At 40.8% G+C, this 27,505-nt stretch overlaps 3 protein-coding genes and 1 pseudogene across 6 annotated transcripts; 2 read left to right on the top strand and 2 right to left on the bottom strand.

Annotated features, from left to right (window-relative positions):
• LOC145407565 (CAAX prenyl protease 1 homolog) lies at nucleotides 1-5,830 on the top strand. Of its 2 annotated transcripts, XM_080278490.1 has the most exons (9): nucleotides 1-213; nucleotides 1,278-1,424; nucleotides 1,762-1,965; nucleotides 2,558-2,653; nucleotides 3,137-3,335; nucleotides 3,904-4,163; nucleotides 4,419-4,562; nucleotides 4,884-5,121; nucleotides 5,158-5,830. In XM_080278490.1, the coding sequence occupies exons 1-8, from the start codon at nucleotides 100-102 to the stop codon at nucleotides 5,109-5,111; spliced, it is 1,392 nt and encodes a 463-aa protein (XP_080134616.1). In that variant the 5' UTR covers nucleotides 1-99; the 3' UTR covers nucleotides 5,112-5,121; nucleotides 5,158-5,830. The 2 variants fall into 2 exon arrangements, with proteins under 2 accessions (XP_080134616.1, XP_080134614.1); XM_080278488.1 differs by having other exon boundaries at nucleotides 4,884-5,830.
• Nucleotides 5,831-9,903: 4,073 nt separating this feature from the next.
• On the bottom strand, nucleotides 9,904-15,875 carry O-fut2 (O-fucosyltransferase 2). 3 transcript variants are annotated; one of them, XM_080278498.1, is made up of 10 exons: nucleotides 15,826-15,875; nucleotides 15,166-15,317; nucleotides 14,713-14,824; nucleotides 13,822-13,957; nucleotides 13,426-13,546; nucleotides 12,779-12,907; nucleotides 11,967-12,159; nucleotides 11,379-11,559; nucleotides 10,637-10,763; nucleotides 9,904-10,350 (listed from the first exon to the last, which is right to left on the bottom strand). In XM_080278498.1, the coding sequence occupies exons 2-10, from the start codon at nucleotides 15,261-15,263 to the stop codon at nucleotides 10,200-10,202; spliced, it is 1,248 nt and encodes a 415-aa protein (XP_080134624.1). In that variant the 5' UTR covers nucleotides 15,264-15,317; nucleotides 15,826-15,875; the 3' UTR covers nucleotides 9,904-10,199. The 3 variants fall into 3 exon arrangements, with proteins under 3 accessions (XP_080134624.1, XP_080134625.1, XP_080134626.1); XM_080278499.1 differs by lacking the exon at nucleotides 15,826-15,875 and adding an exon at nucleotides 15,688-15,710; XM_080278500.1 differs by lacking the exon at nucleotides 12,779-12,907.
• Nucleotides 15,876-16,759: 884 nt separating this feature from the next.
• On the top strand, nucleotides 16,760-23,742 carry LOC145407437 (uncharacterized). The gene is made up of 5 exons (XM_080278363.1): nucleotides 16,760-16,851; nucleotides 18,107-18,370; nucleotides 18,969-19,007; nucleotides 22,364-22,668; nucleotides 23,070-23,742. Exons 2-5 carry the CDS (start codon nucleotides 18,115-18,117, stop codon nucleotides 23,232-23,234), a joined length of 765 nt encoding a protein of 254 aa, XP_080134489.1. The 5' UTR covers nucleotides 16,760-16,851; nucleotides 18,107-18,114; the 3' UTR covers nucleotides 23,235-23,742.
• A 3,293-nt stretch (nucleotides 23,743-27,035) lies between these two features.
• On the bottom strand, nucleotides 27,036-27,154 carry LOC145407578 (5S ribosomal RNA; annotated as a pseudogene).
• Between the last annotated feature and the right edge of the window lie 351 nt (nucleotides 27,155-27,505).

The raw sequence follows: 27,505 nt of genomic DNA, 5'->3' as shown, positions 1-27,505 counted from the left end.
GCAAGGAAGGTTGGCTTGCCGGGCTGACACCTTATTTCGCCTTATTTCACGACCAGTTGGGTCTCCCCGCAACCACAGGACCAAGAAATAACCATCACGATGATTTCCATGGTTGTTCCCGAGCTGGGGACATGGGAGGGGAAGATCTTCGTTGGAATTTTGGGTTTCTCTTGGGCCACGTATATGTGGGAGGAATATTTGGCCTACAGACAGGTGAGTTGGACATTTAATTATTTATGACTGTCTCTTTATTAATCAGTCTTTTGTAGCCCCGTCAGGAGCATAGAGATCCAGGGCAAGGCTACTCAGTCCATGCATTCAAGAATCGTGTCCTCCATCCCCGAGTGGCATTACGTGAGCTGTAAACCCCAAACAGTCCTCTGAAAGTTAAACTCTTGTGGGCTACATCCTGCTGGGGAGTCTTAGCCCACTAGACCGCCAGGCATCCTTTTTTTTGTGATTATACAGTAATAGGAAAAAAAAGATGTTGGGTGTGGTTTCCATATGTAAGTTGCTAAAAGTACCGGTAGTTATTCGGAACTGATTTTTTTATGATGCTGGATACTGATTACTGATGTTTGCTTAATGCAGCCATATTTAAGAGAGTTTTAAGACACACTTAGTAAAGATGAGATTTTAAATATTTCCTAAGGTTTTTATTTGTTTGACATGCTATGGATAGATAGACTGATTGATAGATAGACATAAGTTTATTTGGATCTTGTGCAGGGAAGTTATTTTGTTCGTTAGTCATGCTCATTCATTATTTACTCAAGTTACGGTGTTCATACCACCTATCTATCTGTTGCCAGATGCCTTAATCCCATAAGGGGTGGCCACAAACAAATCACCTCCATGTTGCCCAGTCCCCTGCCATTTTGCTGCCCTTCTCCCAGCTCACACACCCCACTCTCATTCATCCCATACAGCCAGTTGTTGATTCACAGTATGACATCTGTACAGTATACAGTAGTATAAATCCTATATTTAAGAAAATATTTATTTACTTATTTCTTACTTTAAAAAATTAATGTTATTTTTTTTTTTTACTTTCTAAAGTAAATTGAAAAGAGTATTGTCATAGTATATATATTTTTTTAATTTTAAAGGTAATTTGCCAAGAGTATTGTATCATTTTTTTTTTCCTAAAATAAATTGCTAAGAAAAAGGTATTGGTTTTAGAAAACCTCTGAAGCTGCCAAGAATATGACTATAATTCAAAAAGAGTCTCCTTGCATTTCATAATAGAGTAATGTTAATGTTGGCATCCTTGGCAGAGACGAGTGTATCGGGAGAATGTTCAGCCGCCAGCGGAATTGAAGGGCATCATGGAACGCAGCTCCTACGACAAAGCCCGAGCGTACAGCATTGACAAGAGCAACTTCAGTCTCCTAGAGGGGGTGTTTGACCAGATAGTGAACACAGTAAGTTATCCCTCTGCTTTAAATTCTGGTTCTTCAAGGGTTAAATTTGCATGATTTATAAAGTACAGTATATACAGTAATAGAGGATGTAGAGAGGGAGAGATGCATGAATGTTGAGGTAGAGTTGCCAGAGGTAGACTAGAAAAAAGATCTGGGATGAGGTTGTATTGTGTGACCTCAGGGAGAAGGGACTGAACAGACAGGCTGGTAGAGATTGAGCAGTGTGGAGAGGTGCCAGTAGGTGACCACAGCTGATGTATGCAGGAGTTTTGGGGCCTTAATAAATGAAACAAATTGATGCATGGCCAGTATTCCATAAAAAATGTCATTGTTACAGGGTGTGATGCTGTACGGGGGCCTGCCAGTGCTATGGAGTGCTGCAGGGAGGTTGTCAGAGTGGCTGGGGTTCAGTGCCGATAGCGAGATACCCCAGAGCGTGGCGTTTGTGGCTCTCGGTTCTGTCGTCAACACTGTCATCAACCTGCCTTGGTCCGTTTACTTCACATTCAAAGTTGAGCAGAAACATGGCTTCAATAAACAGGTAATTGGGTTTTCCCTTGGTATATTCTGGTATGCTGGATTGTAAAGTGTTTAAAACTTGCCAATTACCAGTGGTGCTTTGCTACGCCCAATTAGTGAATAGCTACGCCTTCAATACTACTGAGAGAATAGTTTTTTTAACGTAAAGTACAGTTCATATTACATTATATATTACACTGGGCATGATGTTGATAGTTCTTCCCCCCCCCCCTTTTTTTAAGGATAATTGGGTGCAGAAAGTAAAAAGTGTGAACGTTAGGGATGGGGTTGGGAGAGGCAGACTGAAAAAGAGCTGGGACTAGGCTAGGTCATAGATTGTGACCTCAGGGATATGGGACTGAATAGGGAGGCTGCCAGAGATAAAGCAGCATGGAGAGCCACCATGAGGTGACCAAGGCCGACATAGGCAAGCATGTTCTCACCCCATCCTTAGGTGGAAAAAGAAGTCAGGATCTTGATGATGATTATATTGTTGATGATGGTGATCGTGATGATGATTCTCCACTAAAAGATAAAGCATTTTTATTAAGTATTGAGTAAGCATTCCTCTGATGACTAACAACATAATTGATACATAATTTTTCTCTCCACAGACACCAGGGTTTTTCGTAAAGGACAAGATAAAGAAGTTCATTGTCTCACAGATCATCTCGGCTCCTGTCGTGGCCGGACTTGTGTACATAATAAAGGTAATCGTGTGTTTTATTGACAGTTTGATGGTGGTGGTGAGGAGGAGGATAATGATGATGATGATGATGATGATTTTTTGGTCATTTTCACTGGCCAGGAGGAGTAGGATTTTGATGATGATAATAATGATGATTGTTAAAATAAATGTAGTTGTCATCACTTAACCTAGTCTCTCCGACCAAGCAGGCCCATTGACCACAGGCAAGCAACTGTTTCTGTGGGGGTGTTCTAGTTACAGTAAATACACCGTGTAGGGATCCAGTGTCCTCTTGTGGTAGACAGCGCCCCACCAGAGTCAGACCAGGGCCTTTTCTATGGCAGGATGCAGGGAAATATGCTATAATGATGATCCTGTTGAATATGGTGATGATGATGATGAATGTAATGATCCTGTTGAATGTAATAATGATGATGATGAATGTATTGATGATGATGAATGTTATAATGATGATGGTGATGTATTTTTTTCTCGCTCTGTACAGGCAGGAGGAGACTACTTCTTTGTGTACCTGTGGGGGTTCACGATGGGGGTGATGCTGTTCTTCATGACGGTTTACCCCGACTACATCGCCCCGCTGTTTGACAAGTACACACCCCTGCCGGAAGGGGTCCTCAGGGAACAGATTGAGGAGCTGGCAAGACAGATCAACTTTCCACTCACTAAGCTGTATGTAGTTGAAGGTTAGTTAAGGATAGTTCAGTTTGCATCGTATAATTTATAAAGGTTCCAGTATCCGTGCATGTGTCGGCCTTGGTCACCTAATGGGCTTTCCACGCCACTCAATCTCTGGCAGCCTCCCTATTCCATCCCTTATCCCTGAGGTCATACAATGTGGTCTCGTCCCAGGCCATTTTGGGTCTGCCCCTTGCATCGCTACCCCTGACGTTCATACTTATCTTTTTCTGCACCCCACTGTCTTTCTTCATCCTTTCCACATGCCTAAACCATCTCTTGGGTTTTGTTATTCTGGCTGCTGTTTTTGTGACTCCAGGAACATTTTCACCCAGTGCACTGCAGGCTGACTTTGCCCTTCTCACAGTTCAGCATCTTTTGGGGGATAGGGAGGGTGTTGAGGGACATTTATAAACCAGACGGTGGAGTTACCTTGTTATATTTGTCTCACCACAGGAAGGCACCACTCCTGCACTAATAATGGTGAAACTTAATTATGATAATGACACCAGTACTTATTTTTTACTTTATATACACCTTACTGATTCACCATATTAAGCCATTTATTTTCACCAGGGTCAAAGCGTTCAGCACACAGCAATGCCTACTTCTATGGCTTCTTCAAGAACAAGCGCATTGTCTTGTACGACACATTGTTGGAGGATTACACCCCGCTAAACGAGGACGGGGACGCCAAGGCCAATGCCAGTGGGGAAGAGGAGAAGAAGGAGAAAAAGAAAACAGGCTGCAGTACCCCTGAAGTGCTGGCAGTGTTGGGACATGAGCTGGGACACTGGAAACTGAACCATGTTCTGAAAGGCATCTTGATCTCACAGGTAATAACTCTCTCATACTCCCAATTGCCAGCATGTCCTCGTCTTTCGTGATAGCTGCTCGAATTTCCCACCTCTGTTTTCGTGGGTGGAACTGCCAGATTACAGTTTTCATGGTTTTTCTTTTCATGTACAATTATTTTGACATCTTATAACTTCATAATAGTCATGATTTTCTGTTCAAATGTTTATTTTCATTATTTTATAAGGAAATTATTCATGATATTCTCTCCACACTTTTTCATTTTTTATCCACAGGTCAACTTGTTCCTGGTATTTGCAGTGTTTGGGTCGTTGTACAAATACTCATCACTCTATCGCGCGTTTGGCTTCCACAACAGTCAGCCAGCCTTCATTGGCCTCATCATAGTCATGCAGTTTGTGTTTGCACCATACAATGAGGTAAAATCATGCAGTCACTCAGGTAATGCCTTGGTTGTAGGTGATGATGATTATGATAACGATAATAATAATAATGAAGTAAGATCAATTAGTGACTCAAATAATGCCTTGGTTGTAGATAATAATAATAATAATAATAATAATCTCTTTATCTATAGCCAGATCCCTTAATCTCATAAGGGTTGGCCACAAACAGATGATGTTGCTCTGTCCCCCGCCATTTCACTGCCCTCCCTGCAGCTCACATCCCCCTTCCTCATCATCATCATCATAATAATAATAATAATAATTATAACAATAATGTCATCTCTTTTCCCCCAGATTCTCCAGTTCCTTCTCACCATGTTCAGCCGACATAATGAGTTTCAAGCAGATGCCTTTGCCAAGAACCTGGGACACTCCAAAAAGCTCGTGTCTGCCCTGGTGAAGTTGAACGAGGACAATTTAGGGTTCCCTGTCTATGATCCGCTGTATTCCGCTTGGCATCTGTCCCATCCGCCCATCTTGGAGAGAATTAGGGCATTGGAAGAGGAGAAGAAGGAGAAATAGGAGCAAGGAAGTGGGGAGAAGAAGGAGAAATAGATACAAGGAGGAGAGGAGGAGAAGAAGAAGAAATAGAAGTGAGGAGGAAAGGAGAAGTAGAAGTGAGGAGGTGAGGAGAAGGAATACTAGGAGGGGAAGAAAAAGTAATAGGAAGGAGGAGAAAGGAGAGAACGAGGAAGGAAAGAGGATGAAGAAGAAGTTGAGGATAAGGGGAGGAGAAAGAAATGAAGAATTAGGAAGGAAGATGAGAAAGGAGAGAACAAGGAAGGACAGAGAAGGAAGAAGAGAGGATATAGGAAGAAAGGGAAGAGGAGAAGGGAGGGAAAAAGGAAGAGGAAAGGAATGGAAGAGGAGAGGAAATAGGCAGGACAGGAGGAAGAGAAGGAGGAGGAACAAATCAGGAGAAAACAGGTATGTGAAAGAAATCATAAGCAACAAAGTAATGATTTGGTCTGTGTTTAAATTTTGTATTCTGTGATCAGTGTTAGGTTAGCAGGATAGGGAATATGTCGGAGTTTATTAGGGAATATTTTTGAGTATATTCTTTCATTCTCAATCAGACTTTACCTTTATGCTTACCTACATTTTACCCACATCATCTTGCACATCTAGGCCAGTTTTCTCGGTTCATGAATCTCCCTAACACCTCTTCCTAAGCAGTTTATTTTATTACACCTTGCTATCCTTTTCTATGTTATATCATTCTGATATCACCATACACTTAATAATGTCTGTCTATCTATAGCCCGATGCCGAAATCCCGCAAAGGGTGGCCGCAGACAAAACGCCTCCAAGTCGCTCTGTCACCCACCATTTGACTACCCTCCCCCCAACTCACCCCCCCTTCCCTCATATACCTCTCAACTCCATCCCTCCACTTCATCCTTGGTCTACCTCTCCCTCTCCCTCCCTCCACCTCACCTACATACACCCTCTTAGTCAGTCTTTCATTCTCCATTCTCTTCACATGTCCAAACCACCTCAGTGTATTTCTCCTAATCTTCTCAACCACATCCACATCCACCCCACAGCATTCCTTCACAGGCCCTATCCAAAAATAAATAGCCAAGGAAGAGGTGCTTGGGAGCTTCCCTAAGTGATGAGAATACAAGACCTAGATAAAAGAGAGGACTGTGAGTGATATATTGTAGGTGTGATGTGGCCGTAGGGAGAGTACGGAGAGTGAGAGACTAATGTGGAGAGTGTATGTGAGTGAGGTGGAAAGGGGGAGAGGGAGGGGGAGACTGAGGATGAGAAGGAGGGATGGAATGGAGAGGTGGTATATGAGAGAGGGGTGTGTGAGCTGAGAGGAGGGCAGTGAAATGATGGGGACAGGGCGACATGGAGGCGATTTGTTTGTGGCCACCCCTTACAGGATCAAAGGTGTCTGGTGATAGATAGAGGTTGATATAGAGTTACAGGGGGGTGCCTTCATGTGGTGGCACTGATATAGCTAGGTATTTCCACTGCCTTGTTATACAGATGGCGCTCAACTCCCCCCCTATCCCCCAAAAGGAGGCTGGTGGACTGCAGGAGAAGGTCATTTATCCTGCAGTCTGCTAGTTTCATGTTGAGGTGAACCCGGACTCTCTCTCTCTCTCTCTCTCTCTCTCTCTCTCTCTCTCTTTCTCTCTCTCACTGAAATAGGGTTAATAAGACAGTGGTAATTAGTCCTTCCTTGATTGGAGGGTGTGTGTGGTCTGGGAGGAGGGCAGTGAAATGGCAGGGAACAGGGCAACATGGAGGCGATTTGTTTGTGGCCACCCCTTGCGACGGGATTAAGGTGTCCGGCAGTAGATAGGTAGATAGATAGATAAATAGATTCCGTAAATATTTCAAAGACTTTAGACTGCAGGGATTTGATACAGCCTTCACTAACCCCTTCAGTACGATTGTCTCACTTTTATGCTGATTTTATCCATGGGGAGTTTGAATGAAGTGAAAAAAATATCAGAATCATAAAAAGAATATCAAAATTGTCCAAAAAAAATATCAGAATCATCAAAAAAAAAAGAGAATCGTCAAAAAAAAATATTAGAATTGTCAAAAAAAATGGGAATTGTCAAAAAAATATCAGAATCATCAAAAAAAAATTAGAATCATCAAAAAAATATCAGAATCGTCAAAAAAAATATTAGAATCGTCAAAAAAAAATCAGAATCATCACAAGAAATATCAGAATCGTCAAAAAAAAAAAAAAAATTGTCCAAAAAATATCAGAATTGTCCAAAAAAAAAAGGGAATTGTCCAAAAAAAAAAAAGAATTGTCCAAAAAATATCAGAATTGTCCAAAAAAAAAGGGAATTGTCCAAAAAAAAAAAAGAATTGTCCAAAAAAAAATCAGAATTGTCCAAAAAATATCAGAATCGCCAGAATTGGGGTTAAAAAAGATCGTGTTTTAGTGTTGAGTGGTTGGTGTAAATTTAACCACATGTTCCGGGAGATAACAGGATAGTCTCCCATTATTCGTGCACTGTTCCTCAATGTTCTTCTCTGTTCTTCACTGTTGGTTATTGTTTGTCGTTGTTCTTTACTGTTCGTCACTGTTCTTTCATTCTTCACCGTTCTGTTCTTCTCTGTTCTTCACTGTTCTTAACCATTCGTCACTGTTCTTCATTGTTCTTCTCTGTTCTTCACTGTTTTTTTTCTGTTCTTCACCATTCTTCACTTTTATTCTTCACTGTTCTTCACCGTTCTTCTCTTCACATCACCTTCCGTTCTTCACCACTCTTCACTGTTCTTCACCATTTTTCTGTTCTTCACTGTTCTTCACCATTTTTCTGTTCTTCACTGTTCTTCACCATTTTTCTGTTCATGATGTCTTCACTGTTCTTCACCGTTCTTTTCTGTTCTGTGTTCTCCGCTGTACTTGTTGCATTATTATTTGTGTGATATAAATGATTGTACCGATTTATTTTTCAGCGTTGGCAAGAATGTCGTATGATTTCCTAACTGATCAGAGCATTATAGATTAAGCAGAGTGTACCATGTCTGATTTTACTCTAACTTGGGCCTCATTATTATTATTATTATTATTAATATTATTATTATTATTATTATCGTCATCATTATTATTTTAGTGTTTGATATACCATTGAACATTTACACTAGCTTGGCTTATTATTATTATTATTATTATTGATATTATTATTATTATTACCATTATTATTATTATTATAGCTTATTTCACATAACTCAGTGTCCAAAAGAAATGTTTATAGCTCCACAATCTTTCCATGGCACTTCTTCATGACTAGCATCATATTCTAGTATTAATCTAGCAATGCAACTAAGCACTGATGATGGAGAGATGGCAATTTTAGGCCAAGTTAGGGTAAAACCAACACTGTAAATGTAGTAAGTGTACTGTACAATGATTGATATATTTCTGAGGCCTGTATTCTCGGTTAAGGAAGCTCCCTAACACCTTTTCCCTAGTGATTTATTTTTGGATGTGGCAAGTTAATGGTCTTGTGTACATTATTTATGCAGAGTATGGTGATATTGGAAGGATTAACATAATGCAGAACAGGACAGATGTAATAAATAAAATCTCTTAGGAAAAGGTGTTATGGATTGGATTTTTATAGCACAGAACAAGATGGTAAGGTGCAGTAAGCAGAATAAATCACTTAGGAAAAAGTGCTATGGATTGGAAGGATTTATATAACACAGTACAGGACAGTAAGGTGTAATAAGCTGAGTAAACCAGTTAGGAAAAGGGGTTCGGTAGCTTCCTCAACCGATGATAATTCAGGGCTGTCTTGATGCCTAAGTAGAGAAAAATAACTTTGGAACATATTCTAGTGTTTTTCCACAAACTTGAATAAACATAGATGTGAACCATGTGTATGTACTGCCACAGGGATGGGACGAGTACTGGGACAAGGGTACAGGTATAATGTATTAAGGGGAGGACTTTGAAGGGAGTCAAGATGGATTTTGTTTTGGTTTGTGTGTATAAAGGATCTAACGTAAATGGATTCCAGTTGTGCTTTGGTGTATGAAAGCTCCGGCATCAGTGGATTTGTTTGTTTGTTTTTTTGTTTTGTTTATAAAGGCTCCAACATGCTTGCACACATTGGTCTTGGTCACCTAATGTTGGCTCTCCACGCTGCTTGATCTCTGGCAGCCTTCCGATTCAGTCCCTTATGTGCTGTAAGTATTGTAATGAAGGTTTTGGTTAATGATTTCAGGAATTTTTGGTCCCCCCCTCATACACCCTGTGGACTGCAGGCTGGCTACCCCATCCCTGCAGTCCACCATCATCCTTTCAGGGGATAGGGAGGAATTTAAAGGACATTTGTATACTGAGAAGCAGAGTAAGACTGATGTGATGTTACTGTTCCCTCAGGCTCATCTCAGTGTATACCCAGTGGCCTGCAGGCTGAAGTTGCCCTGTCCCTCCACTCCACCATCCTTTCAGGGGATAGGTAGGAAGTTAAAGGACATTTGTAGACCCAAGAATTAGATGTTGAATTTGGCTCTTTGTTATTTTGTATTTTTTCATGGAGTGGGTAATCTTGAGGACTTAGGCCTTTGGTTCCTTCTTCTCTGCATTAAAAAAAATATGTTGGTGCCAGTATATGAAAGCATCAATAACCACATGTAAAGAAAGAGAGAGAGAGAGAGAGAGAGAGATAAACCCCAAAGACCTTGAAAGAAAGAATGATTAGATAGAACAGTGTATGATAAAATAACAAAGCACATTCTTAAGCCTCATTTATTACTAGTCACAAGTAGGTAAGAATATACAGTAATTATAATGAGTATACAGCATAATGGAGTATTGGCTTTATTGGACCAGGCCTCACACATTCAAGATCCGTTCATTTTGAGATGCCTCCTACTGATATATAGAAAATGTACTAGCACCCTGGGTTATGTATTTATTTATTTATGTACTTATTTATTTATTTGGGGGTGTACATAGCCAACCCCCATATCCTTAAGAGAAGCATGGAATTACTTGACTAACTCCTGACTGAATTAATACATTGTGAAAATTGGCAGTGGGAAAATGCTTTAAAATACGATAATTGGATCCAGTGACCCAATTTGAGAGAGCCCAAGATTCAGACTCTCTCTCTCTCATTAATACACAATTCTCCACTTCGCTGGCTGTTCACACTTCGGATTTTTGCCGCACAATCGGTTAAAGGTTGTCTCCTCGGGGAAGCCCAGAATCTCTCTCTCCTCTTGAATGCGGAAGGAGAAAGTAGATTCATATGTGCCAGAAAAATACCTGGGAAGTGAGGGAAGGAAGTCTTAACGTTAGTGCTACTGGTATTATTATTATTATTATTAGTTTTAATATTATTACAGTAGTAGTAGTAGTAGTAGAAGAAATACTGTAGTAATAATAGTGGTGGTGGTGGCAGTTGTAGTATTAGTAGTATTGTATTAGTATTATTTGTTTTATTCATGATTAAGATAGAAAGTGAATGAAATAGGATTACAATACTGACTTTTAAAAATAAATACTAATATAAGGGAAAAAAAAAAGGTAATATAAGAGTTACGCTGCCTACCTTGCATGTGCAGCAATAATCTGGTCAATGATAGCAACCGCACCATCGCCTCCCACCTCCAGCACCTCATTACTCGGCTCATACCACACCACCGACCCCGACACAAGCCCTCGCAGCTCCTCCAACTCTGGTGAAATGAGAGAGAGAGAGAGAGAATTATTGAAGGTACTCCTCTTTATCTGGTTGAGTTGTGTTCTAAAAGTACTGTATATCAATTTCTTTTTATTTTTTCATACATTTGGCATTGTAACTGAGGAAAAAACTTGCAGATTTGCCTTACAGGGAACACTGTAACTTAAGGGAGAAACGTGCATGTGTAAGTCTGTGTATGTGTTCTTAGTTTGTTTCTCATTTTCTTCATCTTTCGTTTGTTCACAATGCTTCCAGGCGTCGGCCATAGTCATCTGATAGCAGTCCTCCCTGCTGCTCAATCTCTAGCAACTTCTATATTCTCTTATCCCTGAGGTCACACTGTATGACCTCATTCCAAGTCCTTTTAGATTTGCGTCTTTCACTGCTCATCATTCATTTGTTTATAAAGGCTCAAACATGTCTGCATGCATTAGCCTTAGTCGTTTAATGGCAGCTGTCCATGCTGCTTGATCTCTAGCAACTTCTCTTCCCATACCCCTCCCTGGTCTTTTTCAGTCAGCCTCTCACAACTTAACTGTCACATTCACACTCTCACCCTTCATATCTTTTCATAATGGCAGAACAGCACATCAAAGAACATCAAACCTACCATTTAAAGGAGCATCAGAGGCCACAAACACTGTAGTTACATTGTGCTTCTTCAGTATTTGGTTGATCTGTTTAGCAGCTTTCTTGAGACTGGGTACTTCCTCCCTTCTTGCGTTTATAAAATCCATTCGACGTAGGTGCACTGAGATGTACGGACCCCCTCGACCTGCCCTACGAGCTGGCTGTAAGGCAGTGAGGATGTATATATGTAATGAATAATGTGTGTAAATACTGTATGTAACTGTCATCATCATCATCATCTTCACCATCAACTTTTTCTAACCTAACCTGTCATCACCATCATCATAACCAGTATCATTCTCTTTGTCATTCTCACCACTGACTTATCTTTACCTACCTTAGCCATTATCATCAACTTATTTTCACCTAACCTGTCATCACCAGCATCACAATTATCATTCTTTTCTTCTTCACTGTCATCATCATCATCATCATCATCTCATCATCTCTCACCTGTCTGGAGGTGAATGTGGTTGCCCATTCCCCACAGTCTACCATCCTCCTTTTGGTGGATAGGGAGGGAGGTGAGGGATGTTTGTGAAAAGCGTAAAACTGAGACAAGACTTACTTTCATGTCTCTCCAGTCCTCAGTCATTTCAGTGCCGTCTTTTGCATCATCCGAGTTTAGGAATCGTTGTCTAAATTGTGCAGCCTCTTGACGAAGAGTGTCGGAAAATCTCATGCTCCTCCGCGCTGCCCAGTACCAAGTGCCGCCATATTCATCATGTAGGATAGTTTCTGCTCGTCCCAGGTATGTGCTGCTGTTGGTGGTTTAAGAATAATTGTAAATATAGTAAGAGATATACTGGGAAAGTGTACAGCATGTGAGTGAGGTGCAGGGGGGTAGAGGGAGAGAGAGACTAAGGATGAGATGGAGGAATGGAGTGGAGAGGTATGTGAGAGAGGGGTGTAAGTTGGGGGGAGGGCAGTGAAATGACAGGGGACAGGGTGACAGGATGATTTGTCTGTGGCCACCCCTTACCAGATTAAGGTGTCTGCCTTGGTCACCTAAGGGCATCTCTCCATGCTACTCAGTCTCTGGCAGCCTCCCTATTTAGTACCCTGTCCTTGAAGTCACACTCTATGACCTCTTCCCAGGTCTTGTTTGGTCTGCCTCTAACAACTTTATCCCTGATGTTCATACTTCCCACCTACTGCACCCAACTGTCATTCTCCATCCTCTCAACATGCCCAGACCATCTCAGTCTACTACTCCTCATCACCGCACCAATACATTGCAGTACCAGCCTTCCTCTCAACTCTTCAGTCGTAACTGTAGCCCCCCAGGACTCACATTCAAGGACACACTACACATCCATGTAATCACTGTCATGTCTGTAGTGATTAACAAAAAATATATAAAAAAAAAGAGTGCCTTACCTACTGTCTCCATCGTGGTTGAGCAGAGGAATCACAGTTGACGCATGTCCCTGAATTGAGATGCATTTTAAATTTTTCACCTCCAGTTCCGTTTCCCACTTTGTTCCTTGCCACATGCCATCTTCATCCCTATAAATTGGAAAGGACTTTGGATGTATATGCTGTGGGTGAGCTATCATTACTTTCGTCATTGTTATCATTATTAGTATTCATTGTTAATATTAGCATTAGGAAAAATACAGTGAGGTGGTTTGGCCATGTGGAGAGGATGAGAGTGAGAGACTAAAAACGAGAGTGTATGTGAATGAAGTGGAGGGGGAGAGAGGGAAGGGGAAACCGGGGATGAGATGGAGGGATGGAACAGAGAAACATATGAGAGAGGGGGCTGTAAGTTAGGGGGAAGGCAGTGAAATGACAGGGAACAGGATGACATGGAGGTGATTTATTTGTGGCCACCCCTTTTGGGATTAAGGCATCTGGCTATAGACAGATCATTGTTAATATTGCTGGATGTGGAGCTGCCTGGTAATACAAATATATCTTTCCTTCCAATCCCCGAAAAGAACAGTGGATATCCTGCAGTCCACAGGGTTAATATTTAGATAATCCTTGGCCACCACAACAACAGCAGCAAGACTTAAACGGACCTGAATTTGAATGCATGTTGATTAATACAAGGCCTTTCATCATATTTCTCCTCCCAGTTTCCTTGCCATCCTTCAGCATAGTGTTGTAGTATGTAGGCTTGCTGGATTGTGGGACCATTGGCTGTGGGCAGATGGGCGCTGGCTAGTGTCATCATCTTCGTTATCATCATTATTATCATCATATCATCACCAGTAACTTTTTCTCACTTAAAGACAAAATGATGAAAAGTAAAAATATATAACTCAGAGAGTCAATCTATGCATCATCATCACCATTTTCATCTTCATCATCATATCATCACCAGGAATGTTTTCTCACTTAAAGAGAGGGTGATGAAAATGAAAAATAGAGGCTCAATCTATAATTAAAATAAATAATATAGTACACAATAACACCTTTAACAAAATCCTCAAACTCTACAACATTTATCCATCGACGAAGACTGTGAACATCAAAGAACGTTCTCCAAGGAAAGAATGTTCCTCTTGCCATACTTCTCCAGTGATACAGGTTACCCCAGGGTGGAAGAACCTAGAATGAGAGAACAATTTTTATAATAAATGGAGAATGTGGAGTTATGTGGAGAGAGAGAGAGAGAGAGACAAATGAGCGAGTGAAGGAGCATTGTGAAGTTGATGTGGATGTGATGCAGTGATGAGAGAAGTATTTTGAGATGATCTGGTCATGTGGAGAGGATGGGGGATGAAAGACTGACTAGGAGAGTGTTTGTATGTGTGGTGGATGTTGGGGTGACTGAGGATGAGGAGGACAGATGGATGAGGAGACCGACAACTGAGGGAGAGAAGATGCTGTGGTGTTAATGTGGGTGTGATGAAGTGTTAGGAGTAGATTGAGATGGTCTGGTCATGTGGAAAGAACTGAGAAAAAGAGACTGACTAGGAGAGCGTATGTGATTGTGATGGAGGAGAGGGAGTCAGGAGGAGGAGGGATGGGGTGGAGATGTATATGAATAAGGGTGGTAAGAGTTGGAGGGAGAGCAGCCTGATGGTAGAGGACAGGGTGACTTGGAGGTGATCTGTCTGTGGTCACCCCCTCTGGGATTAAGGCATCTGGATATAGACAGACAGATAGGTAGATAGATAGATACGTAGGTGGGTGGATAAAGAGAAAGATGTTAAATTATTTCAACCTTATTACATAGGGTTCATCATCGTCATTATCATCATTATACTTTCCTGTTAACTTTATCAATTTCCATACTTAATTTTCTCCCACACACTTCTCATGAAAAAAATAAATAAAATATAAATACAATGAATTCTCACCAGCACCCAGTTATCGCTCTGACTCAATCTGCGAACCAAATTTACGATGCGAATGTAAACATCTCTGCGAAGATTAAACCCTTCCCCGGGATTGACATCATACAGTAGGTATCTGAAAGGATGAGTCTGGATTACATACTGCATATTTAAAATCATCATCATCATCATCGTTGTTGTCATCATCATCATTGTTAAGGTACAGTATATTATGATCTGTGTGGTAGGAAATAATGCCTACCATCCATTCACTCAGTGATTACTTTGAACTGGATGATGGATGGATGGATTAATATCACAACATTATCATCATCTACTAACTCTAATGACGGCAATAATAATTAAAAAAAAAAAAAAAAAAGCTATATCATCACCTGGAAGGGGTTAACAAAAAAATATATACCGATAAATTTAAAGTGATATCAAGCGCTATATAAAAAAAAAAAAAAAAAATACCTTTTTGGTCTCTCTTCTCCTCTGCTACATGATTCTTCTGCACTCCAAATTCCACTCGTCAAAAGCAGAAGGAAAAGAAGTAGGTGAATTTTGGGCATCGTGGCAAATTCATCCAATCAGGACCTTTGAGTGGTGAGTGGTGATTTGCAGTGCTACAGGGAAATGAGAAAAATAGGAAAATCATTATTATCATCATTACCAATCTTCCTTATCACCAAAATCAGTTGTATCTTCATTATTGTCATTTATTATCCTCCATCACCCTTTGTCCCCTGTCCTCCTCCTCCTCCACCTCATCATCATCATCATCATCATCAGTATCACCCTCCTCATCCTCATCTACCGCATTCTCCTCCTCCTCATCATCATTGTCCTCCTCCTCCTCCTCCTCCTCCTTTTTTTAACCATGGAATTCTGCCTTCCATTATAAAAAAAAGAAAAAATCAAAGGAGTTCAAAGTTTCTACACAGTTACCTCATCATAAAGGCATAACAAGAATTTTAATATTCTCCAAGGGTTTACGTATATCATCAGCATCAGTTGCCTACGTTCGTTCATCTAGTAGAAATTTTACAAGGCTTCATTGAAGAATATATGCGAGAATTTCATAATATGGAAGGCCATCGTAATATATTAGCTTAATATTTATCAGATATTTACCCAATTAAATTTTAAGTTCAGACCCTCCCATGAATGCTGTTTGTTTATTTGTCCTCCTAAATGCCGCCCGAGGTTAAAGTTGGGAGTAACTGTGAGTATTTTTGAGTAGTTTTGAGGATTTGTATATCTATTGCCAGACGCCTCAATCCCGTTTGGGGTGGCCACAAACAAATCGCCTCCAAGTCGCCCTGTCCCCCGCCATTTCACTCCCCTGCTCGCAACTCACACCCCCCTCTCTCATATACCTCTCCACCCCATCTCTCCATCTCATCCTCGGCCTCCCCCTCCCTCTTTCCCCCTCCACCTCACTCACATACACTCTCTTTGTCAGTCTTTCACCCTCCATCCTCTCCACATGGGTATTTTGGGTCATATTTGGGTTGCTCTGGCGAACTTCAAGCACCAGACTATGAGGACAGTGCTTCCTCTGTTTTCAGGTTATATGGCGTTTGGTCCAGTCAGTGAAATACCTTCGTATAACTTGAAATAAAGAAGGCCATATCCTCAGCCTGCCACTTTAATATAACAGAATCTCAGCCAAATTTGTTTGCTGTTTTGTTTGCAGCATAATCAGTATAGACAGTCGCAGCGCTTTTCTTTGTACTTTTACTGTTATAACATTAATTTTGTTGATATTTAATGATGCTCTGGAGTTATTCAGCAATTGTTAAAAATACTTTAGAATGATTTAGCGCTTCTGTACAGATTATGAAGGTCATAACTTGTTTTGACGTTAGCGTGTAGTTGTAGCTGTTTCACCACTGATGTAGAATATTTTTAAAAAGAAAGATTTACCAGTATCAAGGATACTTCTTATAAATATTTGGTGCTATTGTACATGTATTAGGTTTTTCATCTGCATTATATTTTCTATATTGCTGTTTTTGTGGCGAATTTAGCAACCATTCAATTTGGGCCATTTGGCAACTGTGATCTGGATATTTGGTGGTGTAAGTACGAATACCATTCTTATCTGAATCCTAGGTTTAGTGCTGAATTCCTCTACAATATCCTGTCACAAGTAAGGTAAGGGTTATTGAGCATATAGAGCACCCATTATTAATGCTGAATTAAGTGTATGGCCGTTAAAATATACGACTTGCATGAAAACTTAACGTGGGTGTACCGTAACATGTTTTGGACAGGAAATATATAGAGATATATTTTTTATTTTTCCCTGTTATACTTGAGCATCAGTTCAGTTCAAGCCCCAGTGCATCTCTTCCTTCAAAGGTGTGGACACATCTCAGTGGTAGTCTCGAGAATTGGTGCAGAATCCATGAGCTCTCTCCTCTTCTGCGGCAGTGTTCTAATGGGCATCATCAGAGACAGTTCTATGTTATTTTTTATCTATAGTCAGAAGCCATGGCCCTGTGAGAGGTGGCCATTATCTTTAGCCGCATTTTCATGAGGTCTTTTTAGACCAGCCAAGACTGGTCAAAGTTTCTGGACCCACTTGGTGTGTGGGAAAATGGATTTTAGACCAGTTCCATTCTTAATGTGACTCTATCGGCTGGAGGAGGGAGTGGGCAGAGTCATGACAGAATCAGCTGAGTTATGTAAACGGAGAATAAGATGGTAATAAATCAGTTTAATTATAAATATCGTGGTATCTAGCGGACACAGTAGCTGTTTGTACATCATATAATAGACTAAAAGAAAATATGACAGCGTCCCAGTGTGTCACTAGTAGAATCATGATAATGAGTTCTCATTACACTGTGAAGTGAATAAATGTTCAGCTTACCTTTTCAGTTAAAAGAGATCTAATAACCGGAGGCAAAGGATGCAATACTCGTCCTTAAGGAATTAATACTGGGAAATAGTTGTAGTCACTGTCATTACCTTATAATACTACATTGAGACCCACGGAATTTGAATTTCTCTCCAGTTATCATCATCATACTACTTCAGTCATAACTAATCATCTGTTTCAGTTCAGGTTATAGAAGTATTCATTTTAAGACTTGAGTAGCATCTACATTTATTTCACCATCACTTCTTTTAGTGAAATTCTGTTTTTAGAATAATATTTAACCTTCAGGATGAGATAGAGGGATGGAGTGGAGAGGTAGATGAGTGAGGGGGAGTGAGCTGGTAGCAGGGCAGTGAAATGGCGGGGGACAGGGTGACATGGAGGCGATTTGATTGTGGCCACTCCTTATGGGGTTAAGGCGTCTGGCAATAGATAGATGGACTAATAATCCTCTGTCAGTTTATCTGTCTATGCTTACTTGTATTGCAGGAGTTACCTATATGTCAATGGGCGTCCATTTTACAGGTATAAACATGGCTCAAGAACGAAACAACCGAGAAGAAACAACAAAAAAACGATGGTCAGAAGATGAGTACATGGTCTTCGTGGAGTGCCTGAAACTGACCGGCCGATACACATTCACTGAGGAAGATTTCGCAAGGGCATCCGGCTATATGTATGCCAGGAGTGGGATTGAAAGAACTCCTAAACAGTTGGAGTTGAAGTACAAGGAGTTGAGAAGATGCCACCTGAATCCGCAAATGTGTGAATTCTTCAACAGAATTAGAGGTGGGTGGGCTGATGGGGGCCAGGTGGTGTAGTGGGGTGAGGTGCTCTAATTGGATATGATCATTTTTGAGACAGGTTTAGAGTTCAGGTAGTGACATAGAGAGAGAGAGAGAGAGGTATTTTATTTGTGAGATGGAGTTAGAGGAATGATTCTATTAGTGTGTCTGTATTTCCCCAACAGAATGTGAGAGACAGACAGAGAGATGTATTTGTAAGATAAAGATAAAGGAAGGATTGTAATATTATGTATATTTTTTTTCAACAGATCGTGAGATGTGGAGAGAGAGAGAGAGAGAGAGAATGTATTTTATTTGTAGAGATAGAACACTGATTTTATGCCTTAATGTTCTCTACAGAATATGAGATGTAGGGAGAGAGAGAGAGAGAATGCATTTTATTTTGCGAGGATGATAGATGTAGAGTTAGAAAGGATTTTATTTTATCCATAGCTATGAGTAGGGCTTTAAAATTGCATCTTGAGCTTCATGATTAAAAAAAAAAAAATATTTGCAGCTTATACAGGGTCATGTTAGCCCATCAAATATTTCTGTTGGTTAGAAATAGAGGAAGGATTCTAACGTCTTTCTTTTCTCAACAGAATGCGAAATAGAGACCAAACTTAACGCATCCAGTATTGGTAAGTATTATTGAGCCTACAGCAAGCTTCCTAATATCCTCATGTCCATTATCCACATCAGTATCAGGTCATCATCCTATCAATCTATCTACCTGTCTGTCTATCTATGTATCTACAACTAGATGCCGTGCAGTTATTCCATAAGGAGCGGCCATTTGTCTGTGTACAAGTTTTACGATCTTCCCCCCCACCCCCCAGTCTGGTATATGAGTATTGCAAACTTTTTTATTTTTTCATTATGGTATACAAGTTTCACAGTTTAAAAAAGAAATATGTTACAGTGTATGAGTTTTACGATCTTTTTCTTTTTTCGTAATGCGTTATGTGTCACAGCCAAAGAAAAAAATCTCTTTTAGGAGTTTGCGCTATCCGAGCATTCCTCCATTAACCCATCTCACTTGTATAACTGGACTCATCTGTATTTTGGAGATTGTTTAACACCTGTCCATTAGTGATTTATTTTTTACGTTGCCCCTTAATATCCTCTTCTGTTTTATTTAGTCATTTGTGTATGTTCTGTAACTTGTATTTTAAGTTGTGTCCTGTAGATTCCTTAACATCTGTTCCATAGTGATTTATTCTGTCCATTGCACCTTACTGTCCTCTTGTAAATTATTGATGTTGTAGTGGAGAGGTGCCTTCTTGTGGTGGCACTGATATAACCAGAGGAGAGTCACTACTCAGCTATACAAACATCTTTCATCTTCACTTATTCCTTAGTCTCCCTCCCTGTGCCCTAAGCCTCCCTCCATATGTCCAAAGCCTTTCTCCCTATGTCCTAAGCCTCCCTTCATATGTCCATAGCCTCCCTCCCTATGCCCTAAGTCTCCTTCCCTATCCCATCTCGCTCCTTATCCCGTCTCGTTCCCTATCCCCTTTCTCGCTCCCCAGCCCCTGACTCTCGCTCCCTCTCCTCCCTGTCCCTTAAGTACCCCTCCCTATCCCATGACAGAGGATTTTGGACTGCAGGATGAGGGCCACATCATCCTGCAGTCCACCGGGTTCACGTTCGGATGATCATACGGCCACAACAACGACAACAAACAGTAATAACAATAATAAGGGTAATTTTGTTGACAGGGGCGTGTGAGAATGGAGTTTCTCTTCTGCAAGACCTGGTGAAAACTGAGCTGCCGGAGAATGACGGTGATGGTAAGACAGGATGATAACAATGATTATTATTACTATTATTATTATTATTATATTTGTTGGATGTGGTAAGACAAGATGATGATGACTTGTTATTGTTTGTAGTATTATTATATATATTTTTTGATGCAAGGCAGAAGGAACCAAAAGCCAGGAGTCTGCAAATTATTCTCTCCAGGAAGAAAAAACAAAATAACAGAGCTAAATTCAATATATGTTCAATTCGAGATGCCTGGGCACACTGTGTTTGAAAGACTGGTCATAGGCAGTAGGAAATACAGATAGAGGGAGACAGTTCCAGAGTTGACCTGTTGCATACATGAAGAACCGGAAGTAACGGTTAACTCTTGCATTAGGGAGTTGGACAGAAAAGGGATGAGAGTTCGTTGCTAGACGGTTGCAGCAAGATATGATTATTATTATTATTCTCCAGAAAGATGGCATTTCCACCTTCACATAATTGTGCAGGTTATAGAGTGGACGAGGCTTTGATGGTAGCACTGAATAGGGCAGATTTATCCGATGTATGTAAGGTAAAGAATGGAGATTGCCCAGTGGACTTATTAATAGAGCTTTTGACAGAAGCAGCAACTTGAGGTTTCCACTCCTCCCAACAGGTGTTTTGAAAACCTAAGTACCTCAAGCATTCTAACACCTTATGATTTTGTCTTTGAATGAGGCCATTGGAGGCAGGATGGTTGGGTACGATGTTACATTTATTAATATTATCTATCTATCCGTCTATATCCAGATGCCGTAATCCCGTTAGGGATGGCCACATATAAATCGCCTCCATGTCACCCTGTACCCTGCCATTTCGATCCCCTCCTCCCCACAGCCTACCCTCCCCCTCTCTCATATACTATACTGCATACAAATCTCAGCAAGAGGACTGTTGTTGACCTCAGGATCATTGTCAGTACTTATGTTGATGGTGTTGTAAATAGACAAATAACATGGTCAATAAGGCTCATGTAACACCCTTAGCAGTCTGTCTTGAAGCACCATGAGAAATGATTAGCAGCCACAAACAAATATTCTGATGGTCTCTTGTTTAGTCACTTGTGCTGCTTTCCAGACCCTACCTCAGCCTGTCCTGAGGTGGGAAGAAGAGATCGTGATGATGATGATTATGATTATGGATGATTTAAATGATGATGGTGATGTTGGTGTTAATGGTAATGGTGATGATGATGATGTACTTTCAGGTTCGTCACAAAATAATCAGTTGTCTGATGCCGGTCCCTCCCAACACACCATTTTAAGCCCACCTTGTGAGTTAATTAAAACTTCCCATGTCTCTGTGGGAAGTGTCTTGTTTTTGTCAATACTATTATTATTATTATTATTATTGGGAAGATGTAAGTTGCTGCCATTTGCATACCATTTGAGCTACACCCTTCATTCTTTGCCATATTATAGTGCTGATTGGCTGCTTCTTCTGAGCAGATCTCCAGCTACCAGAACCTGGGTAGTATCTGGAAAAAAATATAAAAAGTGAGGCTAAAGCTGAAGAACCACTCAAGTTAAAAGTCGGACAATCTAGCAGGCATATATATACCTGGGACATGACCTGATTGCGGTGCTTAAAATAGTCTTAGATATCGCCTGTGGTTCAAAATTTTGGGCCACTCTGGAAGACAGAGAAGTCACCTGATTTTACATGAGAGAATAAAGCAAGAGCCACCGAACTTCTATCTATCTATCTATTGCCAGACGCCTCAATCCCGTTTGGGGTGGCCACAAACAAATCGCCTCCAAGTCGCCCTGTCCCACCAAACTTGATGGACCTATAAATCTTGATGACCTCAAGGTCCCATTATAGCCCAGCTTCTAGTAGGCAGTGGCAATGGCAAGTTCTCTATCAAAATTGTCATTTAACACTTTTATGGCATTCTAGTTATATTTATTAGTACACACACACACACACACACACACACACACAATCAAATCATCTGCTAGTAGTATTCATTAAACAGGAAGGCACTGTACTTTACTTTCTGTTTCCATCTGGATGTGAACCCAGTGGTCTGCAGGCTGAAATCTCCCTCCTTCTCCCGCAGTCCACCATCCTCCTTTAGGGGGATCAGAAGGGAGTTGAGGGATGTTCGTATAACTGGGCAGGGGAGTCACCTGTCATATTAGTGCCACCACATGAAGGCATATCTTTTTGAACACCATATTTTCACTAAAGTTTATTATTGCAGACACCAGCGCTGATGTGCCCAGTCCTTCATTATTCCAATTAGTTGATGGTGAGAGGGAGGAAGAAGGGAAGAATGAGAGGGTAGAAGAGAGCAAGAGGCAGGAGGTAGAAGAGAGGAAGCAGGAGAAGGAAGAGGAGGAACCAGGAAAGAAGAATGAACCAGAAGAAGGAGGAGAGGGGAGGGAGAAGGCCGAGAAGCGGAAGATAGATGATGATGATGATGATATACAAGTGATTGATGAGACTCCCCCACGTTTTAAGCAGAAGAGACGAAACTCACAAGTGAAACAGGAAGCTGCTGATACGGTAAGGTGTTTCAGAGTCTGTCTGTCTGTTTATCTATCTGCCTACACTCCTGATGGGACAAAATGGTTGAATGGTTGTTGTCACCCCATCTGTAAGTGGGAAAAAGGGTCTGGATGATGATGATGATGAGGAGGAGGAGCAGGAGCAGGAGAAGGAGCAGGAGAAGGAGGAGGAAGAGGAGGAGGAGTAGGAGGAGGAATAGGACAGTGATATTTCTGTATTCTACCCAAATAAATCTTTTACGGTGAAATAAGGGTTAGGATAGTGAAGATGAGTTTTACTTACACTTTATCATTATTATTAGTTGTAGTATGACAGTAATAGTAGTAGTAGTAGTAGTAGTAGCAGCAGTAGTGGTAGTGGTAGTAGTAGTAGTATTTTATCTTTATTTATTTTTTCAGAGTGGTGTGGGTTCCTGTCCCAAATGCAAGGTGTTGGTAAATGGCAGCAATCGCTTCTGCAACGTGTGTGGATATCCGCTGCCCTTCCGCTGTTCCGATTGCGATTGTGAGATTCAGCCCTCCGCAAAGTTCTGTGGTAACTGCGGTGCACGGCAGAACAAGTAGTGCACAATTTTGGCAAACATGGAACGAAGAATGTAGTAGCGTAATGAACACACATAAAATGTTAAGAATGAGAGGTGAAGACTGGAAAGAAGAATTAATGTAAGACAGAGCAACGACAGCCCAGTTTTGGATAACGTAAAACGAAGAATGTAGTAGAAGAACGGACGCCGAAATGAAGAATCTAATGTACAAGAACGAGATGTAAAGACTGGAACAAAGAATCCAACTTAGAACAAATGAACAACTTAGCACAGAATGATAGGAGTGACAGGTAACTTGAAAGATTTGGTAAACATAGAATGATAAACAGTAGAAGAACCGGGAGAACACTGAAACAAAGAACATAACACAGGATTGATAGGTTAGACTAGTTAACTTTGTACTCTGAAATGCAAGGACTAGAGATGAGGTTACCATGTTATAGAATTCTCAACAAGTGCCTAGCCAAGAAATAGTGTGTATGTGTGTGTGAGAGAGAGAGATAGCTTTATAATTAATGGGAGTGAAGTTTGAGAGAATAGAGAACACACCACACCACACCACACCACACCACACACAGGGCATTAAGTAGAGTCTGGAAACTTTTGGATCAAGAACTTTTATACTTATCTACTTGTATAGGCATAAGTTCCTGCAATATGAGTATGTATATCTGTCTATCTGTCTATCTATCTATCTCTTTCTGTCTGTCTACTGTTTCTCTTTTGTCAGATGCCTTAATCTTGTAAGGGGTGGCCACAAACAGACCATCTCCATGTCCCCTGCCTTCCCTCCATCTCACACCCTTCTCTCCCATACATGTCCCCACTCCATCCCTCCATCTCATCCTTGGTCTCCCCTTCCTTCTCTGTCTCTCCCATACATGTCTTCACTCCATGTCATCTTTGGTCTCCCCCTCCTCATCCCCTGCCCCTCCCCGACACATACACCCCATCTCATCCACGGTCCTCCCCTCCTCCTCTCCGTCACACCTCTTTCTCTCTCATGTCCCCATTCCATCTCATCCTTATCTCCCTCTCCTCCTCTCTCTCATATGTGTCTGCACACCATCCCTCCATCTCATCCTTCTTCTTCCCCTCCTCCTGTCCCACATATAGTCTTCTGATTATTGTTTTTCTTCATATCGTTAAAATATAAAAGGATTTCATGTTGTACCTTCAAGTGCCTCAACTGAGGATGAACTGCCAATGGACAAATGCTCGTGGCTTTGCAGGTCAGCCTCGCTATACCATCTTTCACGTATATGATTCAGACATTTAGCATAATTTTTTCAATACATGATTTCCGTTTTCGTTTATATTATTTTATCACGTATGAAACACCATTTGTTGATACGATTGCTGATTTTGTTTTAATGGTGGCTGTGGCCCCTGATTTCTACGTATGATTGACTAATTTCCCGTGTGTGTTTGTGTGTGTGTGTCTGCATACGCGTCCATGAATGTAACCCAGTCTTATAGCGAGATTGACCTGTGAACCTGATTTGCCAATGTCCATAATTTCTTTTAGTACAAATCATTTTGGAAAGAGTCCCAAATTTTGAGTAGAAATAATTTCAAAAAGAGTCCCAAATTTTGAGTACAAAAAGTCCCAAATTTTGAGTACAAATAGTTTCAAAGGGTCCCAAATTTTGAGTACAAATCTTATAGAAAAAAGGTGAGGTATTTTGAAACTACAATGTATAATGATAAGAACTGTAACAACCATTTCTATATAACTGATTTTTGAGGTGTAGGGTCCCAAGGCTGGTCTGGTATTTAAGAACAATACCAGAAATACCAGATTAATTAAGGGTGTTCCAGGCTGTTTAAGGGCATGATACCAGAAATACCAGGCTGTTTAAGGGCATAATACCAGAAATACCAGGCTGTTTAAGGGCATAATACCAGAAATACCAGGCTGTTTAAGGGCATGATACCAGAAATACCAGGCTATTGAAAGGCATAATACCAAAAATACCAGACTCTAGTTCTTTTCTTTAAGGGAATAATACCAGACGATCGTTCTTTCACCTTAGCGTAGATTTTTGTTTTTATCTAGCGTATTTCACGTGGCCCAGTAACAGACAAAGACAGTGTTATGGCTCTCCGTGCTTTCCATAGCACTTCTTCGTGACTAGCAGCATAGTCAGGTGTAAAACTATTGCTACAACTCGGCATTCAAGTGGAGAGATAGCAGTATTTGGCCAGGTTAGAGTGAACACTGTATACGTTTGTGTCATTGTGTGATAAAAGACTTAACATAATCCTAATAGTAGCAGTAGCAGTAGTAGTAGGAGTAATAGTAGCAGTAGTAGTGGTAGGAGGAGGAGAAATAGTAGTAGTAGAAGCCCCAGGTTCATCCGAAATGTGAACCCCGTGGACTGCAGGCTGAAGTTCCCCTTATCCAGCAGTCCACCATCCTCCTTTTGGGGGTACGGTATATTATAAATGGTGCTCCGGCCTTGGCTACCCTATCCTCGGACTCTACACCTTGAATGAGGTTGTATGGAGTGCTGTTATTATTATTGTTTTTTATACCTGTGCATCATTTTATTAATTTTGTTGAAGGAAAAAATATACAGTATTAGTGTTCATACTATTTTGTTTGCTTGTTACCTTTGTGTGTGTGTGTATGTGTGATTGGCTGTAAATGTGCATGTATGTGTGTGTTTGCTTGCAGGTGGGTGGGAGGGTTTACTTGTGTGCTTGTTTGTGTATTTGTGTGTGTGTGTGTGTGTGTGTGTGTGTGTGTGTGTGTGTGTGTGTTTGCATTCAGTTGTTGGTGTTGATGGAGTACCTTCATGCAGTGGCACAATTATAACTGAGCAGAAAGTTGGCCAAAAGCATCAATATTGAAAGATGACACAATGTTCTTTTCACTCTAACTTGGCTTAAAATTGCCATCTCTCCATCGTGCATGCTGAACTGTAACTATAGATTAATGCTAGAATATAGTGCTAGTCATGAAGAAGTGCTATGGAAAGGATGTAGAGCTGCAATATTGCCTTACTGTCATTGAGGTAAGTGAAATAAGCTGCAAAAGGAAATGAATAGAGGCCAAGGTAGGTGAAAGGAGTATAGGCTTGTAGATAATCACTCTGGCATCATCATCATCACTATCATCATCATCATCATCTCCATTATCATCACCATCATCATCATCATCATCAACACCTTATTTCCTACCCAAGGATGGGGTGAGGTAAGGTCCATAAAGCAAGAAAAAACAAGATAATGGGAGAACTATTAACAGCATGTCTAATTAAATGGGCCACACCCTCATTTACTTCCCATTCAAGCCCTTGGAGTCTGGGTTGAACTTCATGAGCTATCTTAAAGGCATAAAAAAAAATTGTAATTGTGAAAGGTGTTGGCTAATTGGAGAGAGACAAATGAGGAAGTGAAGGAGCATTGTGGTGTTGATATGGGTGTACTAGAAAGCATTAGGAGAAGTATCTTCAGTTGGGTTGGCCATGTGGAGAGAATGGAGACTGAGAGACTGACTAGGAGAGTTTGTTAGTGAAGTGGAGAGGGGAGGGGGAGACTGAGGATGAGATGGAGGGATAAGGTGGAGAGATATATGAGTGAGGATGGTGTGAGTTGGAGAGAGGGCCCCCTGATGGCAAAGGACATGGTGACCTGGAGGGGGACTAATATATTATGAGTATTTTTGGGTGGTTTCAGGATTTTTTTTTTTCATTCATTCATTGCCAGACGCCATGTATCCCAAACGGGGTGACCAAGGGCTTAGAGTTAATTGTTTTACAGGGCGGGGCACTAATCCTCCACCAACCCCACCTGACACGTAGGGAGAACGTTATGCCAACAGCATCTGGTGTTCCCAGGCGGTCACCCATCCAAGTACTAACCAGACCCAACGTTGCTTAACTTCGCTGATCGAACGGGAAGCGGTGTACTCAATGTGGTATGTTTCAGAAATAAACTCAACAATTTTAGATAGGCTGCAATTGCGTTAGATCCTGTTGACTCCAATTTAGTGAAAACTAAGCTTCAAGCAGCAGAAATCTTGTCCTGTCAAGAGAATTTCATAAAGTTTTGGCATTATTAGAACTTAAATTTGAGCAATATAGGTATTTATTAAGTTAACATCATCTTTTGACTCACTACATGAAGCTGTGCATAATTTGGCAGTCTGAGGTGTAAATCAAATTATCATACCTAAACTCTGTGACTTTAACAGTGAATCCAACTACAGTTTTATGATAGTGATGTTGACAGTATCATTGTTATTTTGTTTATAGCGCTTGTGACCGACGTTTAGATATTTCT

Source organism: Coenobita brevimanus, chromosome 73 (assembly GCF_032717465.1).
Source record: "Coenobita brevimanus isolate Jiangsu-jjx chromosome 73, ASM3271746v2, whole genome shotgun sequence".
Lineage (NCBI taxonomy): Eukaryota > Metazoa > Arthropoda > Malacostraca > Decapoda > Coenobitidae > Coenobita > Coenobita brevimanus.
This window is presented reverse-complemented; position numbering and strand designations above follow the sequence as displayed.

Coding starts and splice junctions, on each gene's coding strand:
- LOC145407565 (XM_080278490.1), top strand. CDS start 100: ATGATTTCCATGGTTGTTCCCGAGCTGGGGACATGGGAGGGGAAGATC. Junction 2,654..3,136: donor GACTTGTGTACATAATAAAG/GTAATCGTGTGT, acceptor CGCTCTGTACAG/GCAGGAGGAGACTACTTCTT. Junction 4,164..4,418: donor AAGGCATCTTGATCTCACAG/GTAATAACTCTC, acceptor TTTTATCCACAG/GTCAACTTGTTCCTGGTATT.
- O-fut2 (XM_080278498.1), bottom strand. CDS start 15,263: ATGCCCAAAATTCACCTACTTCTTTTCCTTCTGCTTTTGACGAGTGGA. Junction 12,908..13,425: donor CAACATGCATTCAAATTCAG/GTCCGTTTAAGT, acceptor TCCAATTTATAG/GGATGAAGATGGCATGTGGC. Junction 10,764..11,378: donor CTCTGATGCTCCTTTAAATG/GTAGGTTTGATG, acceptor TCATTTCACCAG/AGTTGGAGGAGCTGCGAGGG.
- LOC145407437 (XM_080278363.1), top strand. CDS start 18,115: ATGGCTCAAGAACGAAACAACCGAGAAGAAACAACAAAAAAACGATGG. Junction 18,371..18,968: donor ATTCTTCAACAGAATTAGAG/GTGGGTGGGCTG, acceptor TTTTCTCAACAG/AATGCGAAATAGAGACCAAA. Junction 22,669..23,069: donor AACAGGAAGCTGCTGATACG/GTAAGGTGTTTC, acceptor TTATTTTTTCAG/AGTGGTGTGGGTTCCTGTCC.